The sequence below is a fragment of the Chamaea fasciata genome, unplaced genomic scaffold (genome assembly GCF_029207755.1).
Source record: "Chamaea fasciata isolate MVZ Bird 193981 ecotype frontalis unplaced genomic scaffold, bChaFas1.0.hap1 SCAF_2, whole genome shotgun sequence".
NCBI classification, from domain to species: domain Eukaryota; kingdom Metazoa; phylum Chordata; class Aves; order Passeriformes; family Sylviidae; genus Chamaea; species Chamaea fasciata.
Window position 1 is genome coordinate 111,856,299 of NW_027094087.1, and position 21,088 is coordinate 111,877,386.

Sequence of the window (21,088 nt, forward strand, 5' to 3'; positions counted from 1 at the left end):
CCCTGATTGGCCAGGCATTTTGTGACCATTCTAAGTCCACCTTGGGTGTAGCCCTAGCCAGGCTTTCGTCCTGCCCAAGGTGTATCCTAAAGGCCTTTCAATAAATACCTGCTTTATTCTCTAGCTCTGTCCAGTCTCTGTTTCAGGTCAGCCTTCCCAAGGCATCAAGAGGAGAACAAAAGCAGTGTACCTGCTCTTAATCCCACAGACCAGGCACGAAGGTAAGACTTGTTCTTCTGGTGGTTTTAGGAAGAAGTTTGCAGCAAAAATCTGCTGTTTAAAATGGGAAAATCAAACAGTGCATGAGAGTGCTTCTCCTGACAGGCTCCAACTCCCACATGGAGTAGATGCTGTTGTTATTTCTGCTCAGAGGCAGCTCTGAGATGAACAATTTCCATGTACAGGTACTCCTGTGTCATTACATGACTCCTGCATTAACAGACACTAAACTTCCCTTGTTGTAAATTGTTGTAAATTGGCTGCTGTGGGGGTACTGAACATTTTTAAAAAACTGTTTCTCTCCCAGGACATGCAGCCCCAGTTTGATCTGATTATCAAACTACACTAAAAAACAGAGTAATGGGCTGTGGGATCTCACAGCTTTAAAAAAAAAAAAAAAAAAAAAAAAAAAAAAAAGAGTAAAATCCCAGAGCTCATCATTAGTTTCCCAGGCTAACTGGTGTGGAATTGTTATAACCCATTTCATGCTCAGCTTTGATCACAAGTCTAGGATAGCAAAGCAAGGCTGGGATGCATGTGGCACTGTCATGATGCTGAAAGCTGCAACAGGCCTTAGAAAATCCTCTGTAAGACACCTACTGTAAACTGAAACAACACTGAGACACAATACCCACTCTTATTCATTGGTATAGGGGGAGAAAAGATTAAATCACACTCGAGAGACATCTGTCTCCCTGCCTCAAAAAAACTCATTCTCACGCTAAGTCTGGTTTTAGAATGTCACCTTAAAAATGTGTGACATTTTAATGGGCTGATTGCCGAGATTCTCAAATCCTTTAATTAGCATATGAATCACAATGTTAAATATTGTGGGAAAAGCATAAGAAACTAGAATTATGAGAGAATGCCTTGCATTTCCCTTGGTTAAACATATCTTGGGACGACTGTCTCATAGAAATCCAATATTACAAAGAAAAATGAGATTTTAAAAAAATACTGTGGTATTCCCATTTATACCATTAGCTGGTGGTGATTGCATGGTTTTCTTTTTTTATTTTACAGCTGCCTGTGAAAGCAGCCTGGGTGTTGCCTGTTCCTTCAATAATCCTCACAGCACCATTACAGCATCACTGCAGTCACTACTGCAGCCCTGAGGATGGGCTGCATTCCCTTTTTCCATGTTTCTGATGCAGCTCCAAAAAATTCACTGGGATTTCATCAATGCCTTTTGTTCGTCTCTCTCCAGTAAACAGCTTTTTGGTTGCTCCTAAAACTGGTGGAGGCCAAAACAAACCATCAATTCCCCCAAATCCTTCAGTTAGAGAAAGCCAAGGAAGCTGCACTGTGCAAGAAACTCCTTTGTGCCAGGGTCTATGGCTAGGCTGGTTGGAGTTGAGCACATGGATAAATACTTGCTGGATTAGGGTTTGTGGTTAGAGAAAATCCTCCCAGCTGAAACAAAACTTCCTGTAAGGATCTAACTCTTCAGAAGTTTTAGTGGGAGGAGAGCGCAGTCAAGTTTGTACAGCAGGTTTTCTCATCTGAAGTGAGTAGCTCAGTGCAGAAGCTGGCAAGGCCTAAGCAATTGTTCATGGCTCATCTGCTCTGGGAGCTGATTTGTGACGGAAATCCGCTTGAGTGGAGATGGTAAAATCGATTTACTTGTGCCAAAGTAGTGAAGAATTCCACAGAGGAACAATCCGGGTTGCAATGTACTTTGAGTTACAAGATTCAGTAAAGAAAAAGGGGCCCAAACCACGTAATTCAGACTCAATTTTCAAGCATCAGAAGTTTGAGGTTAATCAAAACTAGGGTGTAGTTCATCCATTCATGAAGATGTCTGTGTGAGTTGGAGCTGACCCTGTGCTTGGATCTTTCCATTTCCCTTGGGATCTGTTCAAATCCAGGGATCAGAGCCCTTTCCAGTTTGCAGCAGGAAGCCCAAAACCACACACAAAAAGCTGCTTAAAGGAGGAGGCACCAGCAGACAGAACTAGCTGTGAGTCTGTCCTGGGTCTCTGGAAACTTCCAGCTAGGAAGAGAGCAGAGGGGTGGAAGTTTTAAGGTAATTTGGATCTCCCTGAAAGACTGGAGAGTAACTGAAATGAAAGTTTTGTGCTAATGAAAGAGACCAAACATGGGAAATGGCACTGGGGGAGAAATGAGAGTTAAACTCAGGATTAATATCCAGAAATAAGAGGAGAATGAATCTGAATTTCCAGAGCAGGAGGCAGGATTTGCTGTTCAGGGTTGGTACTGGAGACCTGTCAGAGAGGCTGAGCTGCCTCAAGTGTTTCTTGGGCCGTGAGTGGAAAGGTTGGCTCCCTCCTGCTCATCTTTCTGACAAACCAGCTGCAGCTTTGGGCTTTGCAGAGCTGGGGAGCCAAGGGGAGCCTGAGCAACATCCATGCCTGTGACTGCCAGTGTGGGAGATGCCAGCACGCCAGGGTGCACGGAATCCCTGCTCCCAGCAGCCACACCATGATGGGGCCTGAAACCCTCAGGGAGGACAACCTTTCCCAGCTGGGAGAAACCAGGTGAGAAGCATGGCTGTGCCTTGATTCTGGTGGGGGGATTTATTCCAGCCTTCCCTCTGCTGAGGTGGTGCACAGGAATCAATCCCAGCACTGTCTGTTCACACAGCTGCAACACCCGGGCAGAGCTTGGCTCCCAACCATCACAAAACCATCAATGGAACTGAAGCTCTTCATGATGTACCACAGGAATAATTTTAAGGCTTCTCCTCCAAGGAAAACCATCCCTCCCCTCTCCTGTACAGCCCCTTCCCTTGTATTCATTATGGGAGCATTGGTCTTCAGGAACACAGACAGTTCTCATGTCAACACATGCACAAAATGAAACAATAACACCCATTTCTGTAGAAGAATATATAATTTAGCAGATCAGTTTAGAAGTAATAATAATAATAATAAAAAAATCTGTACATCTTTGAAGGTGTCTCTTGTTGGGTTCTTTTTTTTTTGCATCAACAAGGATAAAAATGTGTTTGCACCATCGTTTTTTCAGCTTTGTGCTCCCTTCTCTGCTCATGCTGAAGGATCCCGTGGTGTCCATCTGTACCAGGTCACAAAGTGACCCTGCAAACTCACTAAGGTTTCTTCTGATTTCTTCTAGTGTAGAAAAGAAAAAAAAAAAAGAAAATTGCATCCACTATGCTGGGCTTCTGAATGTACTGTGAACACTATAAAATTCAAGAAATAATGAGAAGAAACGTGTCATTAGGGCCTACTAGGCAAGCCAAAATGCATGCCAGGACTCTTGTCAGTGTATAAGCATCTGGTGAGCTATGCTGTCATTAGCATACTGCTGTACACATATAGAGAGTATCTTGACTAAAACAGCTCCTGGTGCCAGTGGCCCATTTCCCAGAAAAGGCTCCTTAGCTAAATTCTGATTTGTCTCTACAGACTGCAGGCAGCTCAGTCACCAAGAAGGCAGATCTGCTGAAGGTTGGAGTGTCCGCAGGGAGAATCCTGCTGGGAAGCTGTTGTGGGAATGCTGGAGCCTGGGGAATCCTGCCAGGAGGCTGTTGTGGAAACGCTGGAGCCTGGGAAATCCTGCCAGGAAGCTGTGGAGGGAATTCAGGAGCCTGGGGAATCCTGCCAGGAGGCCGTGGAGGGAATGCCAGAGTCTGGGGAGTGTGCAGTGTCCGACGGCAGCAGCGCCTCTGTGAGGAGGCTGTGGATCCATCTCTGCCACCTCTCCCTGTATGGTCCCACTTGGAGTTTGACGTAGCCACCATCTCTGCTTGGCTAATACAGCATTTCTCAAACCAGAGTAGAGCCTCAAGGCTTGTGGTTGATTTGTTCAAAGGCTGTCTGGTCTCACTTTTCGGTGCTGCCGGTTGTCAAACCTTCACTTTTCTGTTTCTGCAGCTGGAATTAAGAGCAGAGCAGGATTAATCCCCCCTGACTCACACTCATAGTGCTGCTGTGAGTCCCATGCTCAGCTCTCCACAAGGCATGTGCAACATTTCCTGGGAAATAACAGGCAGCAGCTTGGAATATCACAGGCATTGTTCCAGTCAAACAGCTCTGGATGATGTCCTGGGCAAACAGAACTCAGTCTTTCTCATCAGCAATTGTACTAGGCTCTCAGATTATTAATTAAGTCCTCTTGTTTCAGAATATTTCTAAATTCAAGCACCTCCTATTTTTTTTAAGACCTCTTGTGCCAATACACTGTAATTAAAGCTCCATCAGTTTGTATAAAAATGCTGTTTTGACAGCTTCTGTAAACCAGAAGTAAAATCTCAGCTCAACTTGAAAGATGAGTAAGACTCAGAAAGTCTGGCAGTCGTATTTGAGTTCTTTTGCCCTCGTTTGAGAAATGCTCCTGTCTAAATGGAAAAATGCCTAAAAGACTTTGTTCTCCTTTAAAATTTACTGCCCTCAGAGCCTGAGCTCTTTGATCAACAAGCCTCAGTACTTGAGCTGCTGAGGGGCTTTTCCTCCAAAGCACTTGAGAAGAGATGGGAGCTACAGCAAAGCTCCTGTTCCACTCAATGGATGATCAAGTGAAGGAACCTTCATTACCCGCACATCCAACAATATCAGCACAACTGGTGCTCCAGGGCACTTCCCAACTCACTTTAATGATGGAGTGGCTCACAGTACCCTGCCTGCATGATCAATCTCTTCATGTCAGAAAACTCCCTACTCTGTGATTGCCATTTGGTCAGGTTTTGTCATGGATCTTGGCAGGGAAAAGAGGCACTGGAAGAGGTGTGCAAGAAAGGAGTGCAGGGCCATTGTCACAGGCTGCAGGGAGCTGGACCAGCACTGACTGCTGCCCTGGGCACTGGTCTCTGCCCTGCCAGGCTCCTGAGGCAATGCAGACATGCTGAGAGACAGCAGATGCAGTTACCTGGAATTCCCACCTCCCCTGAGCCTTACAAAATGAGAGATGCTCTGTACATAGAAGTCCCCAGTGGGCAATAAAAGGGCTTCACTGGTTGGTTGTTTAATCCTCTTGGATGCTTTGCCACAACAGAGTGATTCCTCAAAATGCCAAGCACATCCTTGATGACACACACGTGACTGGAAGTTCCACCCCAGAAAATAAACTCATGCACTGGTGCTGCAGAGCCTCGAACTGCCCATCCCAGAACATTTTGCTGCAGTGTAACCCAGGCAAACTCCTTCCCAAGGGAGGGCAGATCCCTTCAGAGAGAGGTGTTTGCCAGGGGGGTTATCCCTGGGGTCTATGCCTTGCAAGCAGCTCCTTTCCCGTGTCCATACTTGTGTGGTTCCTGGTGGACTCTGCAAGGACAAGCTTTTACTGCCTGTGGCACACACCCCTCTCTAGCCAGGTGTAATGAATGTGTTTCTCAGTATAATGATTACACCACAAGCATTCCCACTGTTTCAGAATTAAGCTGCTGCTTAATTATAATGTTTGGCTTATTCCATTATAATGTTTGCTGTATCAAGGAGATTACTGGAGTTTACCTCTTTCATAGCATCATCTATCTGTTTTAACCCCTCGTAGTGGTCCCTGGATTCCCACAGGGGCTGGAGCATCACCTCCTCCACTTCTGGGAATAGCTAAGTGGAAACAAAAGAGAGAATATCAGCATTTCCTTTTGCATTCCTTAACTTGCTGCATTATTAAACTGTGCACGCCAAAAATGGGCTGGCAGGCGGGGTGTGGAAGGTAAACCCTCATTTCCCTGGGTAACCAAACACTTGGTAGGGCAAACACTGAAGCTCTGCTCTCCCCCTCTCTGGTTTCCGGGCCTGGGTGGCTTTACCTTTGTCACTGTCTCGAACATGGGGATGAGGACGAACTTGAGGAACCCGATCTGTGCCGTCGGTTTGGTCACTTTGTCGCGGTCCATGAACGGGGCGACCGGGAGCCCCTCGGATTTTTCTCGGTCGCTCTGGAACAAACCCAGAGACACCAAATGTTAATCCTGTCTAGGAGGCTGCCAGGTGCACCAAGCAGATCAGCAGCCCTCAGATACAGATCACAGAGGTGTTTGAAGATAGCACAGAATAGGGATGTGCTTCCCTCAGGCCAATGTCTCTGCTTTGTGGAGGGCAACGTCTGAACAAAGAGAATTCTGTTCAGTTATTTCTGCTCAGCACCAGCATCAAAGTGTTCACCTCCAGGCTTACAGGGCAGCTGATTCCCTTTGCAAACCCACTGGACTTGTGAGGTAAAATATATCAGAGCATTCAGAAAGCTGGTAATGTCTCTTGCTGCTCTCAAAGAGAAGGAATAATTCTGTGGTTTCCTCATCATTCTCCAGAGGCTGATTATTTTCAGGTATTCAACCAGAAAGTATATCTTCTTCTTTACTAAAGATTGAAAGAAAAAATCTGTTGCATCCACTTGCTTACTGAGCAGGTTCTTTTGCTGGCATCCTTCTCTGACTTTCTGTAGTAGAAACTTTCCATGGAATCATAGAATTGTTTGGGTTGGAAAGGACCTTAAAGGTCCCTCAGTTCCAACCCTCTGCCATGGGTCAGGAAACTTCCATTAAACCAGGTAGTTCAGAGCTAGAACCAGACTGGGCTGTCACTGAAGCACGTGTGGGATTTGAAAATAGCAGAAAATGGTGAAATTGTGCAATTGCATCTCTCCCTCACTCTTACCTGCATAAAATACTCCTCCAGTAAGCAATCTACCCAGGGCTCTGCTACTTCCATCGGGCGGACTTCGTTGGAGATGTCACAGCATTTTATCAGTACCATCTTCAGCTGAAAGAGGATAATACTTTAATTGCTGCAGACCTAAAGCCAGCCCTTTTCCCCTACCCACAACCTTACAATGCAGTGGGAGGCAATGCTTTCAACCAGGAAGGGCAATTTCAGGATTAAACCAGGGGTCTTAAATGATCTGGATCCTTTTTCCCTCTCTCAGTTGCTCTGTGTAAATCACTTATCCCCTCTCTGCCTTGGTTTTCCCCTCTACAGCACTGGGATGTGTCACAGTGGGACTTGCACTTATCTGCTGCATGAAGAGATTCAGTCACAAGTGACCATTAAGTTTTTTGTGGAGCACTCAGAGGCAGCTGGGAAGAGGTTTCTCTGGAAATTAAAGACAACTGTACTGGGAAATAGAGGGGACTAGAGGTTTTACTCTTAAGGATTTTTTTTGCCCCACAGTAAAGGACGATAAGAATTTTTAGCCTAATAGAGTAAATTTTTTTATTTTCCTGATGGGACTTCAAGATTTCTAAAGCTGGAAGAATCTATTTAATATAGAGCACTTCCAAATTCTAATTATTCTTTGGTGGGGCAGAGAACATAGGAAGGATTCTTTTTTTGATAATATATATTAAAGCTTGGGTTTTAAACAAACAAATGTTAATCTACAAGCTTTCACTCCATGCACAGAAAAGTAACAATCCACAAAACCTCCTTACACAGGTCATGTGTTCTTCATTTGTGTAATCAAAGTTTTCCATTTTTTCCTTGAAAGAGTCCAGTATTTCTGCATGTCTCGCCATGTCTGTAGCCAGGATTAACGTAATTATCCCCTAGCAAAGAAAACATGTTCACATATTAACTTGACATTCCTGACAAAGTCTGCTAATGCAAAGCCAAGTAGGGTCTGTCTTGCACACAAAATGCCTCAGATGCACTGAATTGCTCGTGCTGGAAGGGGAAGTTTCTGACTTGGAACTGCCAAAGAAATGGGAAGAGGATTATAAAGAGTTTGTGGTACATGAGGATCATGGTTTTATGTGATATTCCAGAGACACTGAGGTTTTTCCTTTCTGATTGACTAATTGTAGAAAAGCAAACTGTACAACAGGATGTTAAGAGCCACACTCTGGCTGCCAAGATCTACTTTCATCTCCTTGGAAGGCACTGTGGGTTTTGCTGCTGACTCTTAGTGGCCCTGAGACAAAAATCACAGTGTGGATGCCAGCTGTGCCCATCCTCTTCGGATTAAGGGCTTTGAACCACTCAGATGTGGACAAGGAACTCTGTATCCTCCTTCTGTGCACAGTTTATGATGGGGAAACATGTGGTTAATTTAAAGTTGTGGGTTTTCATACGGAGCAGTCCGTTTTGGGCCGGTGCCAGTTTCCCACACACTGGCAGAATCAGGAACTCCAACCAGCCCTCATACTGCTTTTTCACTGGGTGTGTAAGGAAGGTGCAACGTGGAAATTAAGACTGAATTTTGGCCCTCAGAGCCCTAATGGGAATTGTAACATTGTTCAGTGCCTCAGAGATAACTGTGATGACTCCCAGTGCACCAGGGCCTCTTCCAACAGTACAAGTGATCTGCTGTTCCAAATCTTTTTCCCCCTTTGAAGCCCCTCTTAAAATTAATGCAGTGTTCCCTTAAAGCATAAACTTCTGCTATGAGAGCTTAATCCTTCCCCAGTCAGAGCTAATTGGCTCCTCCAACAATATAAATACCTACCCCCAAAATGCCATAGGCTTTATTAGTCAGGATGTACTCATTATTCCCCAGCAGCGCATTACAGGGAGTGCTGCTGTGGAAATTTTCCAAGAATCCCTCTCGGATCTTTCCAGCGCGAGGGGCTTTTTCAGCCCTGCCCTCCAGGGATCAGGGAGGTCCGTGCGTGTTTATAACCTCAGGAACAGCACGTGCAGGAGCAGCATTCCTCACCTGTCTTATCTGCTTGAACTGGTCCTGGTCCACGTTGGAGAAGATGTTGAACTCAGGCTGGGAGATGATCTGGAAGGCCACGGCGCAGTGGTGGTTCTCCAGCGGGGAGATGTCGTTGTAGCGCACGGCCAGCTCCGTCCGTGCATTGATCTGGTACCTGAGGGCAGGGAAAGCCGTGAGGGGAAAAAACAAACTCCTGCAGACACCCTCCTGTCGTGGCACTCTTTGATATTACTGCTCCTTTATGGGGGGGGAGACACAGTCCCCTGGAGCCCTGCGTGTCCCAGGCAGTCACAGGCGGATCAGCATAAAGAATGCGGGAGGGGCCTACCTTGCAACTCCAATATTTATTTATTATAAAAACATAACATAGATCTCAATCTAACTCAAAGACAGAGCAGAAGCTAGGACCTGAAAAATCTCGAAATGAAAAATGAAAGAAAAAGTTCTCCCTAAAAGAAAAAATGAAAGCAAAAGTCTGTCCCTCAGGGCAGGACAGTGGGTTTTAAGGGACTCCTCTGGGGGCCGAGTTCAGGCTAAGGATCCAACAGGGAGAGGGGAACAAAGCGGGGATTACGAAACTGAAACCAATAAAGAAGCATAGAAGGAGGGGAACAATCTAAACAACTTATAAGGCATGGAAAATTGGGAGAGTGGTAGGCAGCAGTCTGGAAGAAAAGGCAGGGTTAGGGAAGGATTGACAGCCACATAGGTGAATGCAATCTACTACTAACAGTACAGGGAAGGGAGAGGGGTACAACTTAGGACTAAATTATTAATATAGGGAACAGCAAAACAACCCATTTAACATAAAAACATACTGCAACACCCACCAGCTGCTCCAAACTGTGGAGTCCCTGGAATCTCTTGGGGGAATTCCCAGGGCCTTGCCTTGGAAAGGTCTACCATGGAGTTTCCCTGCCTAGGCTGAAAGAGAGGATTTCCCCCATGGCGCCCTGCAGACCTACTGCCAATCTACCTTGGATTGCTTCTCCCCTTGGCCACTTAACCCTGCCCAGTCCAATTGTTCATCCATCATCCCCCCTGTAGGTCACCGAGCTTTGCCTTGCCCTTTGTACTGCCCCTGTGCCCGTAGACCATTGGTCCTTTGTGATGGCTTTGACTTCTTTTTTTCCCTTGTCAAGGTCAGGATGAATAACATGGGAAACGTAAATGTCGAGTTTGGACTTGGAATGTTTATTATCTCTTATCTGTTCACAGTGTTTACAGACTCATGTGCCGTGAGCTCCAGCTAGCATGCTAAGAAAACGAGGTAAAATGGAGAGCTTCTCTATCTCTACCAGGTCTTTTCAAGGACAACCTGTCCGATTATGAAATGCCACCTAAATTATTTTTACTTTAAATCCAATAACTAACTACTTGAAGTCTGCAATGTGGACTCCATCGACCAATTACCGAAAACCACCCAAACCCATGAAGAAGAAGGAAGAAGAAGGTGAAGAGGAAGGACTTAGACAACACCCAGAATCCTCCATCTTAACTCACACATATTACTATATACTAACATCTTAAATCTAAGTTTCTAGCATTCCAACAGTCCCTGACCCCTGTTTAGGCCTGTGCACACCACATGGCCAGGTCTTTTTGTCCTTGATCCCTTCGGCATGCTGGAATAAACCTTGCTGGAATTTATCATGCAAAAAGGCCCTTGTGGCTTTGGGTGGTTTTGGTTGTTGGTATTAAATTGGATTTTCAGAGAAAATAGATATCATTTTAATATAATCTCAGGCACTGATTCCCCTCAGTGGATGAACATTCACGCAAAAGGTTTTTTTTTTTTTTCCTTTTTTAAATTTCACCACATTTCTAGTTTGAAATTACATAGAACAAAACCAGAAGGAACTCTTCATGTCTAATTCAACCCCCACTAATGGCAAATGCAGAGATTCTCACCAGTCCTGGTCAGAACTGGGTTCTGCCCTCATTTAATGAATGTTTACAAATAAATGAGATTCTCTCTCTTTCACATGCACACAAAAGTGTCTGTGGGCCAACAGCAATAATTCCCTCACATGAAAATAAACAGAGCAAAGTACACTTCATGATTTATAATTATGAAATGAAGTGTAAGCTAAATCCCCCTTTGCATTTTAGTGTAATTATTCCATTATAATAATTGATAGCTCTGTTACCAGCTGTAAAGTATTTCACCTTCTTTTCTCAGGAGTTGGGGGGAAAGGTGTTGGAATAGAAATCTGGAAAAAAACATTTTCCTTACAGAACCAAGGACAGCTGGCAAACCCCAACCCAGACCTGAGCTCTGCTTTGGCCCATGTGTGAATGACCAGCAGGGCCTTGGGAAAAGGTCAGGCTGTGAGAAGGAAAACCTGATCTACCAAAAAAATGCCAACCAAAATAAATTTTAAGGAAAGAGAAAGCAAGAGAAGAGACTCACGTATTGTTGTAGCCAGGATGGTCCAAGTCATGGCAAACTGCTGCAGTCATGAGAATCAAAATGTCAATTTGGGAAAATTTCTCCTGTAAAATACAAAACATGAGCATAGTATTACAATTTCTACTTCCCGTATCCCTGTAAATTAGAAGAAATAAAGAAACCAGACATATTTATTTCTTAGAGAAGTGCAAATCTGAGCAAAATGAAGCATTTTTCCTTAGATGAATTTACTTCAGTCAAGAAAGAGAAATCTGCCTTCCCTTCCAGTAAAAATGACTCAGATTTGCCTTTGTTGCATTAAGTAACAGCAGCTCAGAGGAGGCAATTTCCTTGAAACTTGCTATTACTGCAAAGATCATATAAAAGCACTGAGACATAAGTACAGTCTCTTAGACGTCATTTGAGCACCCTGATTAGTTAAAGGGAGGGCTGGAGGATGGCTCAGTTGCCATTGCATCCTTCATTAACTAAAGTTAGGAAAAGAGAAAGAAAAATCAAATGTTGTGTTCCCACAGCTTTTGAATAGCGTGGACTTAAGGCAAATTATTATTCTTCATACTGCTACTGGCAATAAAACAGACTTAGGCCAGTAACCGATATGTGTAACTATTGAGAAAAAAGGGGGTTTTTTAAAGTGAAAAAAAGCAGTTTTGTAAGGGAATGGAATGAATACATGAATGCAGATTATCCAAGCAGTGAAATTAATTGATGCCTGTAGTTTTGGACAAAATAAAGGTCAAATGTACGTCCTGCATACAATATATACCAGGCTACAGGACAAGCACAGATAAAAACCCATATTTGGAGAAAACCTCTTGTGGGAACATTTTGTGTCCCAAACAAAGAACATACCCACAGGCCATAATTCAGTAAAGGCTTGGTTGTCATTCCTAAATGTTTCACTCCACCACAGTACAAACTGTGGACATCCAGGAGGTGAAATTACCTTCCCAGCAGCCTCAGAAAACTGTGCAGGTGTTTGGGGTCAGGAATGGGGTGTCTGAGTGGGAAGCCAGAGGTGGAAATGCAACACCTCTCCTTGCGTGCCCGGGGACTGAGTGAGTGCAGCCCCTTCAAAGGCAGGTGGCCCATTTTGCAGGAGAGGTGGCTGAGGTTTCAGGATGGCAATGGAGTGGTGCCATGGATAAGGGGGGTGGTACCTGGAGGCTGCAGAGCGAGATCATGCTGTACATCATCTGGGTCACGCAGAAGCAGTGCCGGAAATTGTGGAAGGGGTTGTTTCTGTAGTTGTCGTGAATACACAGCTGCAGATAGAGGGAATGGGGCTGTCAGAGGTGGCAGAACTGTTTTACCAAGCACTGTATATCCTTAAAGGAGTCCTAGGGGGCCCAGGATTATTCTCTGCTAGGACAGTGTGACAACACAGGGCCTCCGACACTTTCTGCCTTCCTGGGTGAAATTTCTGTGTTCCAAGAATTCACCAGCAGATAATGCTCACAGAAAATCCCCTCCCATAGCAGCCAGCAATGGGCAAACATCCCAGCACAGCTGCATCTCAGTCCTTAAGAGAGGACTCTCTGCTCTCATGCTAAATTTCTGTTTCAAACCTTGCAGTGGCTAAATGGTGACCTTGGGGACTGTAAAGGGCTCAGAGCCCACCCCTGGCCCCCTCTCCTGCTGAATACAAATGCAGCTCTGATACCTTGGGGCCTGAAACATGGCTGTCATTCCATTTGCCAGTGCTCAGAGGTGGCCCTTTGGGATGTGTTGCTTGGCAAAGAGGAGATGTGAATGCACACCAGGCTGGAGCACACCTGCGTGGGTTTTCTGCACCAGTCAGCCTTGAGAGAGGTCGAGCTGTCCTGGGCTCACAGGAGCCATTGTTGTGTGGTTTGACTTTCTACAGATGCTGGCTTGGTTGCCCTCATTCCACAGGCAGGAGAAAGCCCCTCTGTCCCTGTGTCCTGGCTAGTGCCAGCCAGGCTGGCTGAGGGAGGCTGGCACAGCTAGGTTTGCACATGCCACGGTCATTATTCCAATGCTCCTCTGGTTTCCTGTCCCTCACAAAGCAGACAAGAGTCAGCAGCACTGCTGGATCCTTCTGCTGACTCCTCCTCCATGGCCTGGACCCCAGAGAGCCCTCATGCACATACTTTAGTTACTGAGCCTGAATCAATGACATGGACAGAATTCCTGTCCCCTTCCCCAGCTAAATCAGGAATTTACTTCAGGAGTCCTCACACCCCATCAGGATCAAACACTTTAACCCATCTCCTGACTTCTAGGAAACCTCAAAGCTCCGGATGAGGTCAAGAGAAATGTGGTATTTCAATGCTCATTCAATATTTGCGGGTTTCATTGCAAGAACTGCACAGATTATTCTGCAGCAAGGATTTTAGAAACACATTTCATTATTTTAAAATGACTTAGGAATGGCACGATGTGGTTGTCAGCCAGGCTCACAGGTGGTGAGTATCTCATAGCCTACACGTGCACACCCATGGCACTGCACAAACCTGCATGGATGTAATGCTCATGTCCAGCACTGGAGCCCAGAGCATCCCAGGGGACTCCTGACTCAGAGCACTGAAGGGATGGAGTGACTGGGTTGCATTAATCACTCTTTCCTCCTCTTTCTGGAAGACTTCTGTAGCCAGTGGATGTGGGAGCAAGAAAGCCAGGATAAGCATGAGGTGGCTTTTTCTCTCCCACTTAAGTTCAGAGTGATGTCCATACTGTGCCTGGGGAAGCTTCCCATTTTGGAACAGAGCCCCTGAGGCTTTCAGAATTAATCTTGCATTCTGCAAGAAGATAGGAGACCTCACCCTGTCTTACCTTTGTAGAAAATACACAACAAACTCCCCTTTTGTTGCTCAGAGTAAGGCTGTCTTAAATGTTAGTGGTGACAAATTGCTTGGAGACACAAGCTAGGGGAAGCTGCCTGCAGCAGTGTGTGTGGGTGGGCTGTTGGTGTGTGTTGACATATCACCTTGCTTCCCATGTTTTTGGGCTGTGAAACAGGAGGAGGAGATCTTCTGGTTTATCTGCTCTGTGTTCCCCTTGTTTGTGTTGGGTTTCATCCCACCCCTTGTCTTCAGCTGCTCTGTAAGGTCAACACCACCCAGCTCTTCATTTGCCTTCTTCAGAGAGAGAGATTTACCAGCTTTTGATCATTTTTGGTGTCTCCTTTAATGCAGTCATATTATTTTTCTAAAAAAGGCTTCACCAGTGCTTGGAGTAAATTTCAGGTGAGCCTCCTGCCGTCTGTGGTGACATTTAATCCCTTAATGCAGGCTCTGCTCGGCCTTGTGCCTTGTTGTCTCCCTCCTGCAGCAGGACACCAAGCAGTGACAGCCCCACGTGCCTCCTGCCATTGCTGTACAGTAACATGTGATGAGCCTAATCCTTTCTTTGTCCTTTCCAGTTTTTGTGACATTTTTGGGAGTCTACATCCATTTAAAACAGTGCCCTCTACTCTCTGCAAGCTCCTCAGGAAATTAGAAGAGATTAGCGAGATGTAAGTCTTTAGTACAGGAATCCTATGAAACATCTGTATGATGAATTCACATCAAGGGGTTTTTAATTATTAATCAATTTGTGAGACACAGACGTAAGTTTTTGCTAGTTATAATTCCTCAGGCTATCCCTAGATGCTTTTTAAACAATAGTTAAAATATTTACTGTTTTATGGTTCTCTAGGAACATGATGAGCTTTTTTAAGAAAGCCAATATATTCTTCAGCTTTTTAGCGAACACTTTCTTATGCTCTTCCTTGGACCTGAAAACTCATTGCTTTTTAAATATTCAAGTGTTTCTTCCTTAGACATCTCACTTTTGGTATGATCTCAGCTTTCTCACATTTTGCATCTCTGCAACATTCTCACATCAAAGACTGAAGTAAAGAAAGTTACCTTCTCAGCAATTCCTTTTCCTTCCTGACTTGCTCTTTTCTCTACTCCCTTTGATTTAGTACATTGAATGATCATTGCACATATTGGCACTTTTTAGCTATATCTGAAGGCACTTGTCTTTGCCTCCATTTACAGTAGGTATCAAGAGCATTCAGCAGAAATGAACTGCTTTCAGTAATAGAAACCTCAGCAAATGAATGCAAAAACAATTAAAAAAGAGTCATTTGTGACCGCAAGAACGCAAACATTTTTCTGAAGTACTTAAATTTTAAGGATTTGTATAGACTGACTGCTTTCATTGGGATTACTCACGCGGGGTCATGTTAATTCCATGACTAAATGCCTTGTTTATTGATTTTTGAATGTGGAAAATTGCAAACACCAGTAACTTGAAATACTCACCAGCCACCTCTTCAACGTGATAGGATTGATGTTGAAGTCTTTTACCAGCCCAAGGTCATGGTACATGTGCTCCAAACAGCTCAGCATCTGCAGCCAGGAACAGGCAGGTTATTGTTGGCTCTGTAAATATCCCTTGAGGACACCCTGTGAAGTGAATTTCCCTCTTGCAATCATCAAATAATTGCAGAGCCCTCTTTAGATGAAAGAAAGATGTTCAAAGATGGCATGATTAAAGACAGTGCAAGAGGGGAGACAAGAAAGAGTCTGAAAGCTTTTTGAAGCAGACACACTGCTGTTGACTTCACAGGTTTTGTGCAGGGCTTTGAATATCACACCAGCACTCTTCAGTAACTGTGATTCGTGTGTGTCACAGCAATTCCTGCTCACAAAAAAAAGGCATTGCCATTTCTCTAGTTCAGCTGGGATGTGTCCTATTGCTCAGTGAAACCAGTGGGAGCTTTTCCCTGGCTCTACAGAAATGGATCAGGCTCTAGCTGAATAGAAAATGACAGCAGAAAATAAGAGATCCCTAAAGAAACATTTATCTCAGACATTTGTCAATGCCCTCTTTCTTTATGACTTCTTGTGCGCTCCTAACTCCACTACGTTAGCTCATATTTCTTGTTTAAAAGATTTCCCACTATAACCCTACAAAATTGCAGCAGCTGTGTGATTATCCCCCTCATGGAGACTGTAACTATGGGTCCCAATAGCTGAAATGCACGGACAGGCACCTCTTTTGAGACAACACCTGCTCTGCAGTAGCAAGGGGGATGCAGGTCATTTGGCACCACCCCTCACATCTAATCGTCCCTCATACTTAATCGTTTGGGCTTGAAAGAATTGAAAACAAAAGATATTGATAACCACAAGTGTTTGGGTTCTCAACAGCTTCCACCAGACAGAGATGAGCAGGTTTCCTGGAGTTCAGGAGTTTATGTGTACCTGCATTCCCATTTCTGAAGGCCAGATCTGCAGGGGGATGGAATGTGGCCATTGTGTTACAAAAAGAAGTTCTCAGACTGTAAATAAAGCGGTCCAGGGGTTTCAACAGGACGAGTATAATGTCACAAATACAGCCCTGGAGGCATTTCTAGTTAGTTCTCTGTTATTTCAGCTCTTAGAAACTCACCAGAAAAAAAAATCATTTAATCTAATGAAACTTCATATTTATCCAGGGAATAAATATAAGTCATGGAGTAACAACAGGGCAGATTTTGAGCAATCCAAACAGGAAGAGACTTTCCTGCAAGACCTGAGGGACAATGCCATGAGCTGAACGCTGCTCAGATCACACAGACAGCATTTTGCTGAAGATTCCCTTGCCCTGGTAGGACAAATGTTTTGCAATAGTTCCATAAATGACTTTCCAAGACAATAAACCTTACCCAGGAGTACTGAATTACTCTTAGAAATTGCAGCTGTTGCCAAGAGAGCTTTGGGTGAGTGACGAGGCGACTATCAGCCCCAAATCTCCTGCCCCTGAACACAGGAGGATCTCAGTTTTCATGTTTAGCTTTCTTGGTCAGCAGCAAAACCTTGCATATGGGGCTCTTGTAAGGCTAGAAAAGTGAGGGGGCATTTGAGAAGGAGGATCCAGGCTTGCTGCAAAGCTGTGTTTATTGAGATGCAGCAGAGCACATTATTCATTTGCTTGCAGATGACCGAGGTCTGTGACCTGCCTGTCCCACACTGAGCACGTGGGCAAACACTCAGTGCTAAACAAGCACTGACAGAATTGAAATATTCTCTGTAAACATAAAGCAGAGCTAAGAGGGTGAGATAAACCCATATGGTGCTCGGCTCACCACAGCTTGTGTGGAATCTCATTTCTGAGCAGACTCCTCCTTGCAGGGCAAGTTCAATCTCCACACCCGCCTGTTTGCCTTGTTCATGCCACCACATAAATGTTTCCCAGCCCTCTGAATGAGTTACTGTGCTAAAGTACTGTCCCTCAGCCCACAGGAAACCGTGGATAATGGGTTTTGTCTCTCCTCATTCTTTCTTAATAGTCAGAACAACAATAATCCAGCAGCGTTATGGTGCACCTGTCAGACTGTAATTCCCTCTTGCTGCAAAGACCTGACAGGCATTTATGGCCATGGAACCGAGGAAAGGGGCTGCAGAGGGAGCAGTGGCTGCAGAAGGGAAGCTCTGCCAGCCTCAGCGAATGGGAGACGGACCTAAAGCCACCAGAGAGCCCTTCTGTTGTTCTTCCAGACACAGGAAATATCCTGAAGGGAATGTGCTGTTCCTGTGGATGTGCTATGGGGTGTTTTTCCTTGTCATGCTGAGCCAGAATTATTTTGTGTGTACAACCTCTGAGAAGGTAATTAGGGTGCTGCTGGGGGTGCTGCCAGAACTACCCAAGCCTTCCCCTGGGTAAAAGCCAGCACTAAACCCCTGGTTTAGTCCTGTCCTCCATTATGTTTTTCTTAAGTGAGATTTGCGTTTGCTATATCTGGTTTTGCATTATATTATAAGCTGCCCATTCTTAGCATCCTTCTCCTTCACACTTCCAGAGGTTTACACACAGACCTTCCAGAACCTTCTGCAGTGCAAGTAATGAACCATGAATAACACTAATAGCAGTAAGAAAAAGAAGAAAATGAAGCCATAAGGAGATACTAATTGGCTTTGAATGCAGCCTTGTCTCCAGAACAAACTGCAGAAAAAAACCCCAACTGAAGGGGGGTGAATCAATGCCTGCACCTCTGCCCGCTGCTTTATTGATCTGAGTGGAGTTATTGATGATGTGCTTAAGCACACACTTCGCTGGGGATTGATTTGTTCAGATAAAATGGTATGAGAGAACTCATGTGGCAGTAATGACAGCGCACCAGTTGAGGGACTTTACCAGGAAGAGATTAAACAGCAAATAAAGAGGAGCCAGGATAGGATAAGCAGCATAATCTACCTGGCAGCTGCTAGGAAGAAGCACTGCATTTCTGGTGTGGTATGGAAATAAAAAAAAAAAAAAAAAATAGAGAGTAAGGGGCAGAAAAGGGGGGAAACCCTGCAGACTGTCTCAAAGGGCTCTTCTGGCCTTATTGGCTCTCAGAAAGTGCCAACCCAACTGAAGTGACATCCTCACCTCGTTGGGCTCCCACAGCCAGACGTCAAAGGTTGGTTTCCGCAGGGCCTCGATGGTCTCCTGGGACAGCATGTACTGCAGACAGAAAGGCAGGAGGTGTAAACAAGGGTGTCCCTGCCGTGGCAATGCTATTGGCACGTCCTTGGGGCTCCCTGGGTTCCATTCACGAGGGGTTTAGCCACTTTTCCCAAGGAGACAGCAAATGATCTCTCCCTCTGGCCACCCAACCCTCCTCACCCTTCCCGCCAGCTGGCAGCTGCTCATTGCAGCAGATCCTTGTGGAGCAGAACTTGGGAGAAAAAGAAGAGTGGAGGTCTTAAGGAAGAGGGTCATGGCTAAATCTGGCACAGGGAACCAAAGGCACAGGGCACAGACCCATCCCTGGCTGCACTGGTTCTGCTGCCTGCAGAGCATCAGTGGCACTCAAAGCTGCCAGCTAGGGAGGGGTAGTGAGAAATGTCTCTGCTTACAGTGCTAAATTAGCTGGTGGGGATGATATGTTTATTTTCAGATGATTTATGCTCTCATTTCAAGTGTTTTTTTCAAGAGTGCCCACAGTTTCAAATTGGTTGTCAGCCTGCAAGATTCAAGTGATTTTTTATCATTACGCTCAGAAGCCTAAAACAAAATCAAGCTCACTCATAGTTATGGTTGCGTACAAAATGAAAAGTAAAGGAATGTGCAGGGTTAAAAGACATGGGGGTATCAGAACTCTGCAGATTCATCTTTTCAGGATCCTATTCATCAGTGGTTTTGGGACTCAAAACCCTTGTGGCTTCAATTGGCCCATTTACCATGGCTGTCTCTAGTCTGGGTTTACTCTCCTCAGCAGGTGAATGACAATTTCTGAGCCATCAAACCGTTTGAGACTTAATCCAAGGAGGAACAACACAGAAGATTAATTTTTCTTCTTCAGAAGGCAAGGAGTTTTGTATTTGCATACACAATGCACATTTAGTGTGACTTTCTGCCACAAAACTGCAAATTAGCAACACAGATTTGGTGTTGCGTGACATCTTCCCTCAGCCTCACTGACATTGGGCAAATCCTGTGCCTGAAAACTGATAATGATTTCTTCAAATCTCCAAAACTCCAAACTCCCATGAGTTTTGGTCTAGGAATAATGCAGAAATAAAAACTACCAGTTTACTCTGCAGTGGGTCAGTGCAACTCTTTGTAGCCTTTATGCTTAATTCAAGATCCTAATGCAGCAGTCCATCAAAGTTTAATCTGACATATATTCGTACTAAGGGAAAAAAACTGGCTTAGAACTGATGTGTTCTGTGAAATCATGTGTTAGAATCAGGAGCACAAGCCTCCGGGGCAAAAGTTAATTAAAAGCAATGGAAGTCCCACAGTCTCTGCTTCAGTGGAGGTCACTTTTACCAGTCAGAGCAGAACAAACAGAATTTACTGCTCTGCTGGGCTCTGAGGACAGATGTGCACAGAGCCTTGCCCATGTCATGCACCTGCAACACACAGGACCGTGAGGATTCAGGGGGGCTGAGCCAGCTTTGGTGTGTGCAAGGAGATGCCCATAGCCAAACCATGATTTGCAAATGTGTGAGCTGGTGTTTTGTCAAGGTCTGAGCTGAGCACTGGGCAGGCATAACCAGGCAGCTTTTCATCATTCTTGTGGGCAAAGACTGCCAGTTCTGGGACCACAGACCCTGTGCTCTTCATGGTTTCAGCCTCATTCATCACTGTGGATTTGTACTTGTACTTGCCCAGGAGACATTTTTCTTCCAGCATTACTGTTTTCTCTAGCAAATACACTAACTCATTTTCACGGGGACAATGAATCATTTTGGAGAGAATCCAATGTCGCATTTTCTCTTTGTTTCCCTAGGTGAAACATCCCCATAAATTACTTTTTAAATTAAAAAATAATCTATTAGGAGGAAACAGGCAGCAGCACTACTTTCAATCAGAACCCAGCATTACAGGGTGTTTTTGATTGTTGCTATGAGCGTGGAGAATAAACAAATATAACTAGACAAAAGAGCGTTAAATGTTGATGAATGCACAATGCTCATTAACATTTCAAACACTAATGAGCTTTCAAGTATTAAAGACTACTGAGAATTAAACTTCAAGTCACCGTGGGCAACTGACAGCTTTTTCCATTGGCTGGCAGGAGTTTTGGATCATACCTTGGGTTTAGAATAACTAGGAATTAATGGCTGAAGGAGTCAGGCATTGTAAAGCAGCACTTGTCAGGGTGGCAGCCACGCAGAGGGAATGTAGGAAGAGCAAGGACTGTGTGGTACCTTGGGGTAGGATGGTACATCCCTCCGGGGAGCTGGCCTCTTGTTTTCGTCCAAAAAGCTGTACTTGCAGGGACAGTTAGTCCTGAAATGAAATATTCAGCTCTTAGCATTGAGGGAACAGAAGTGCAGTGCCTCAAAAAGTACCAGAAGTGCTCTGGTCTCCCAGTAGCCAGGCCTCAGAGAACCACCCCACTCATAACCTCTCTCCCTTTCTAATGTGGTGTTCAAAACTCTTTAA

General features: G+C 44.9%; 1 protein-coding gene across 3 annotated transcripts in view; it reads right to left on the reverse strand.

The window, feature by feature from the left end:
- Nucleotides 1–3,053: 3,053 nt before the first annotated feature.
- Nucleotides 3,054–21,088, reverse strand: part of PDE9A (phosphodiesterase 9A) — a 51,092-nt gene continuing 33,057 nt past the window's right edge. For all 3 annotated transcript variants that reach the window (XM_066177098.1, XM_066177099.1, XM_066177101.1), the window contains 11 exons: nt 20,851–20,932; nt 18,581–18,655; nt 15,487–15,573; nt 12,373–12,477; nt 11,213–11,295; nt 8,797–8,953; nt 7,574–7,687; nt 6,801–6,905; nt 5,954–6,082; nt 5,652–5,747; nt 3,054–4,076 (listed from right to left, as the gene is read on the reverse strand). In XM_066177098.1, coding sequence (XP_066033195.1) covers nt 4,026–4,076; nt 5,652–5,747; nt 5,954–6,082; nt 6,801–6,905; nt 7,574–7,687; nt 8,797–8,953; nt 11,213–11,295; nt 12,373–12,477; nt 15,487–15,573; nt 18,581–18,655; nt 20,851–20,932 — 1,084 coding nt within the window. In that variant the 3' untranslated portion in view covers nt 3,054–4,025. The remainder of the gene's footprint in view (nt 4,077–5,651; nt 5,748–5,953; nt 6,083–6,800; nt 6,906–7,573; nt 7,688–8,796; nt 8,954–11,212; nt 11,296–12,372; nt 12,478–15,486; nt 15,574–18,580; nt 18,656–20,850; nt 20,933–21,088) is intronic.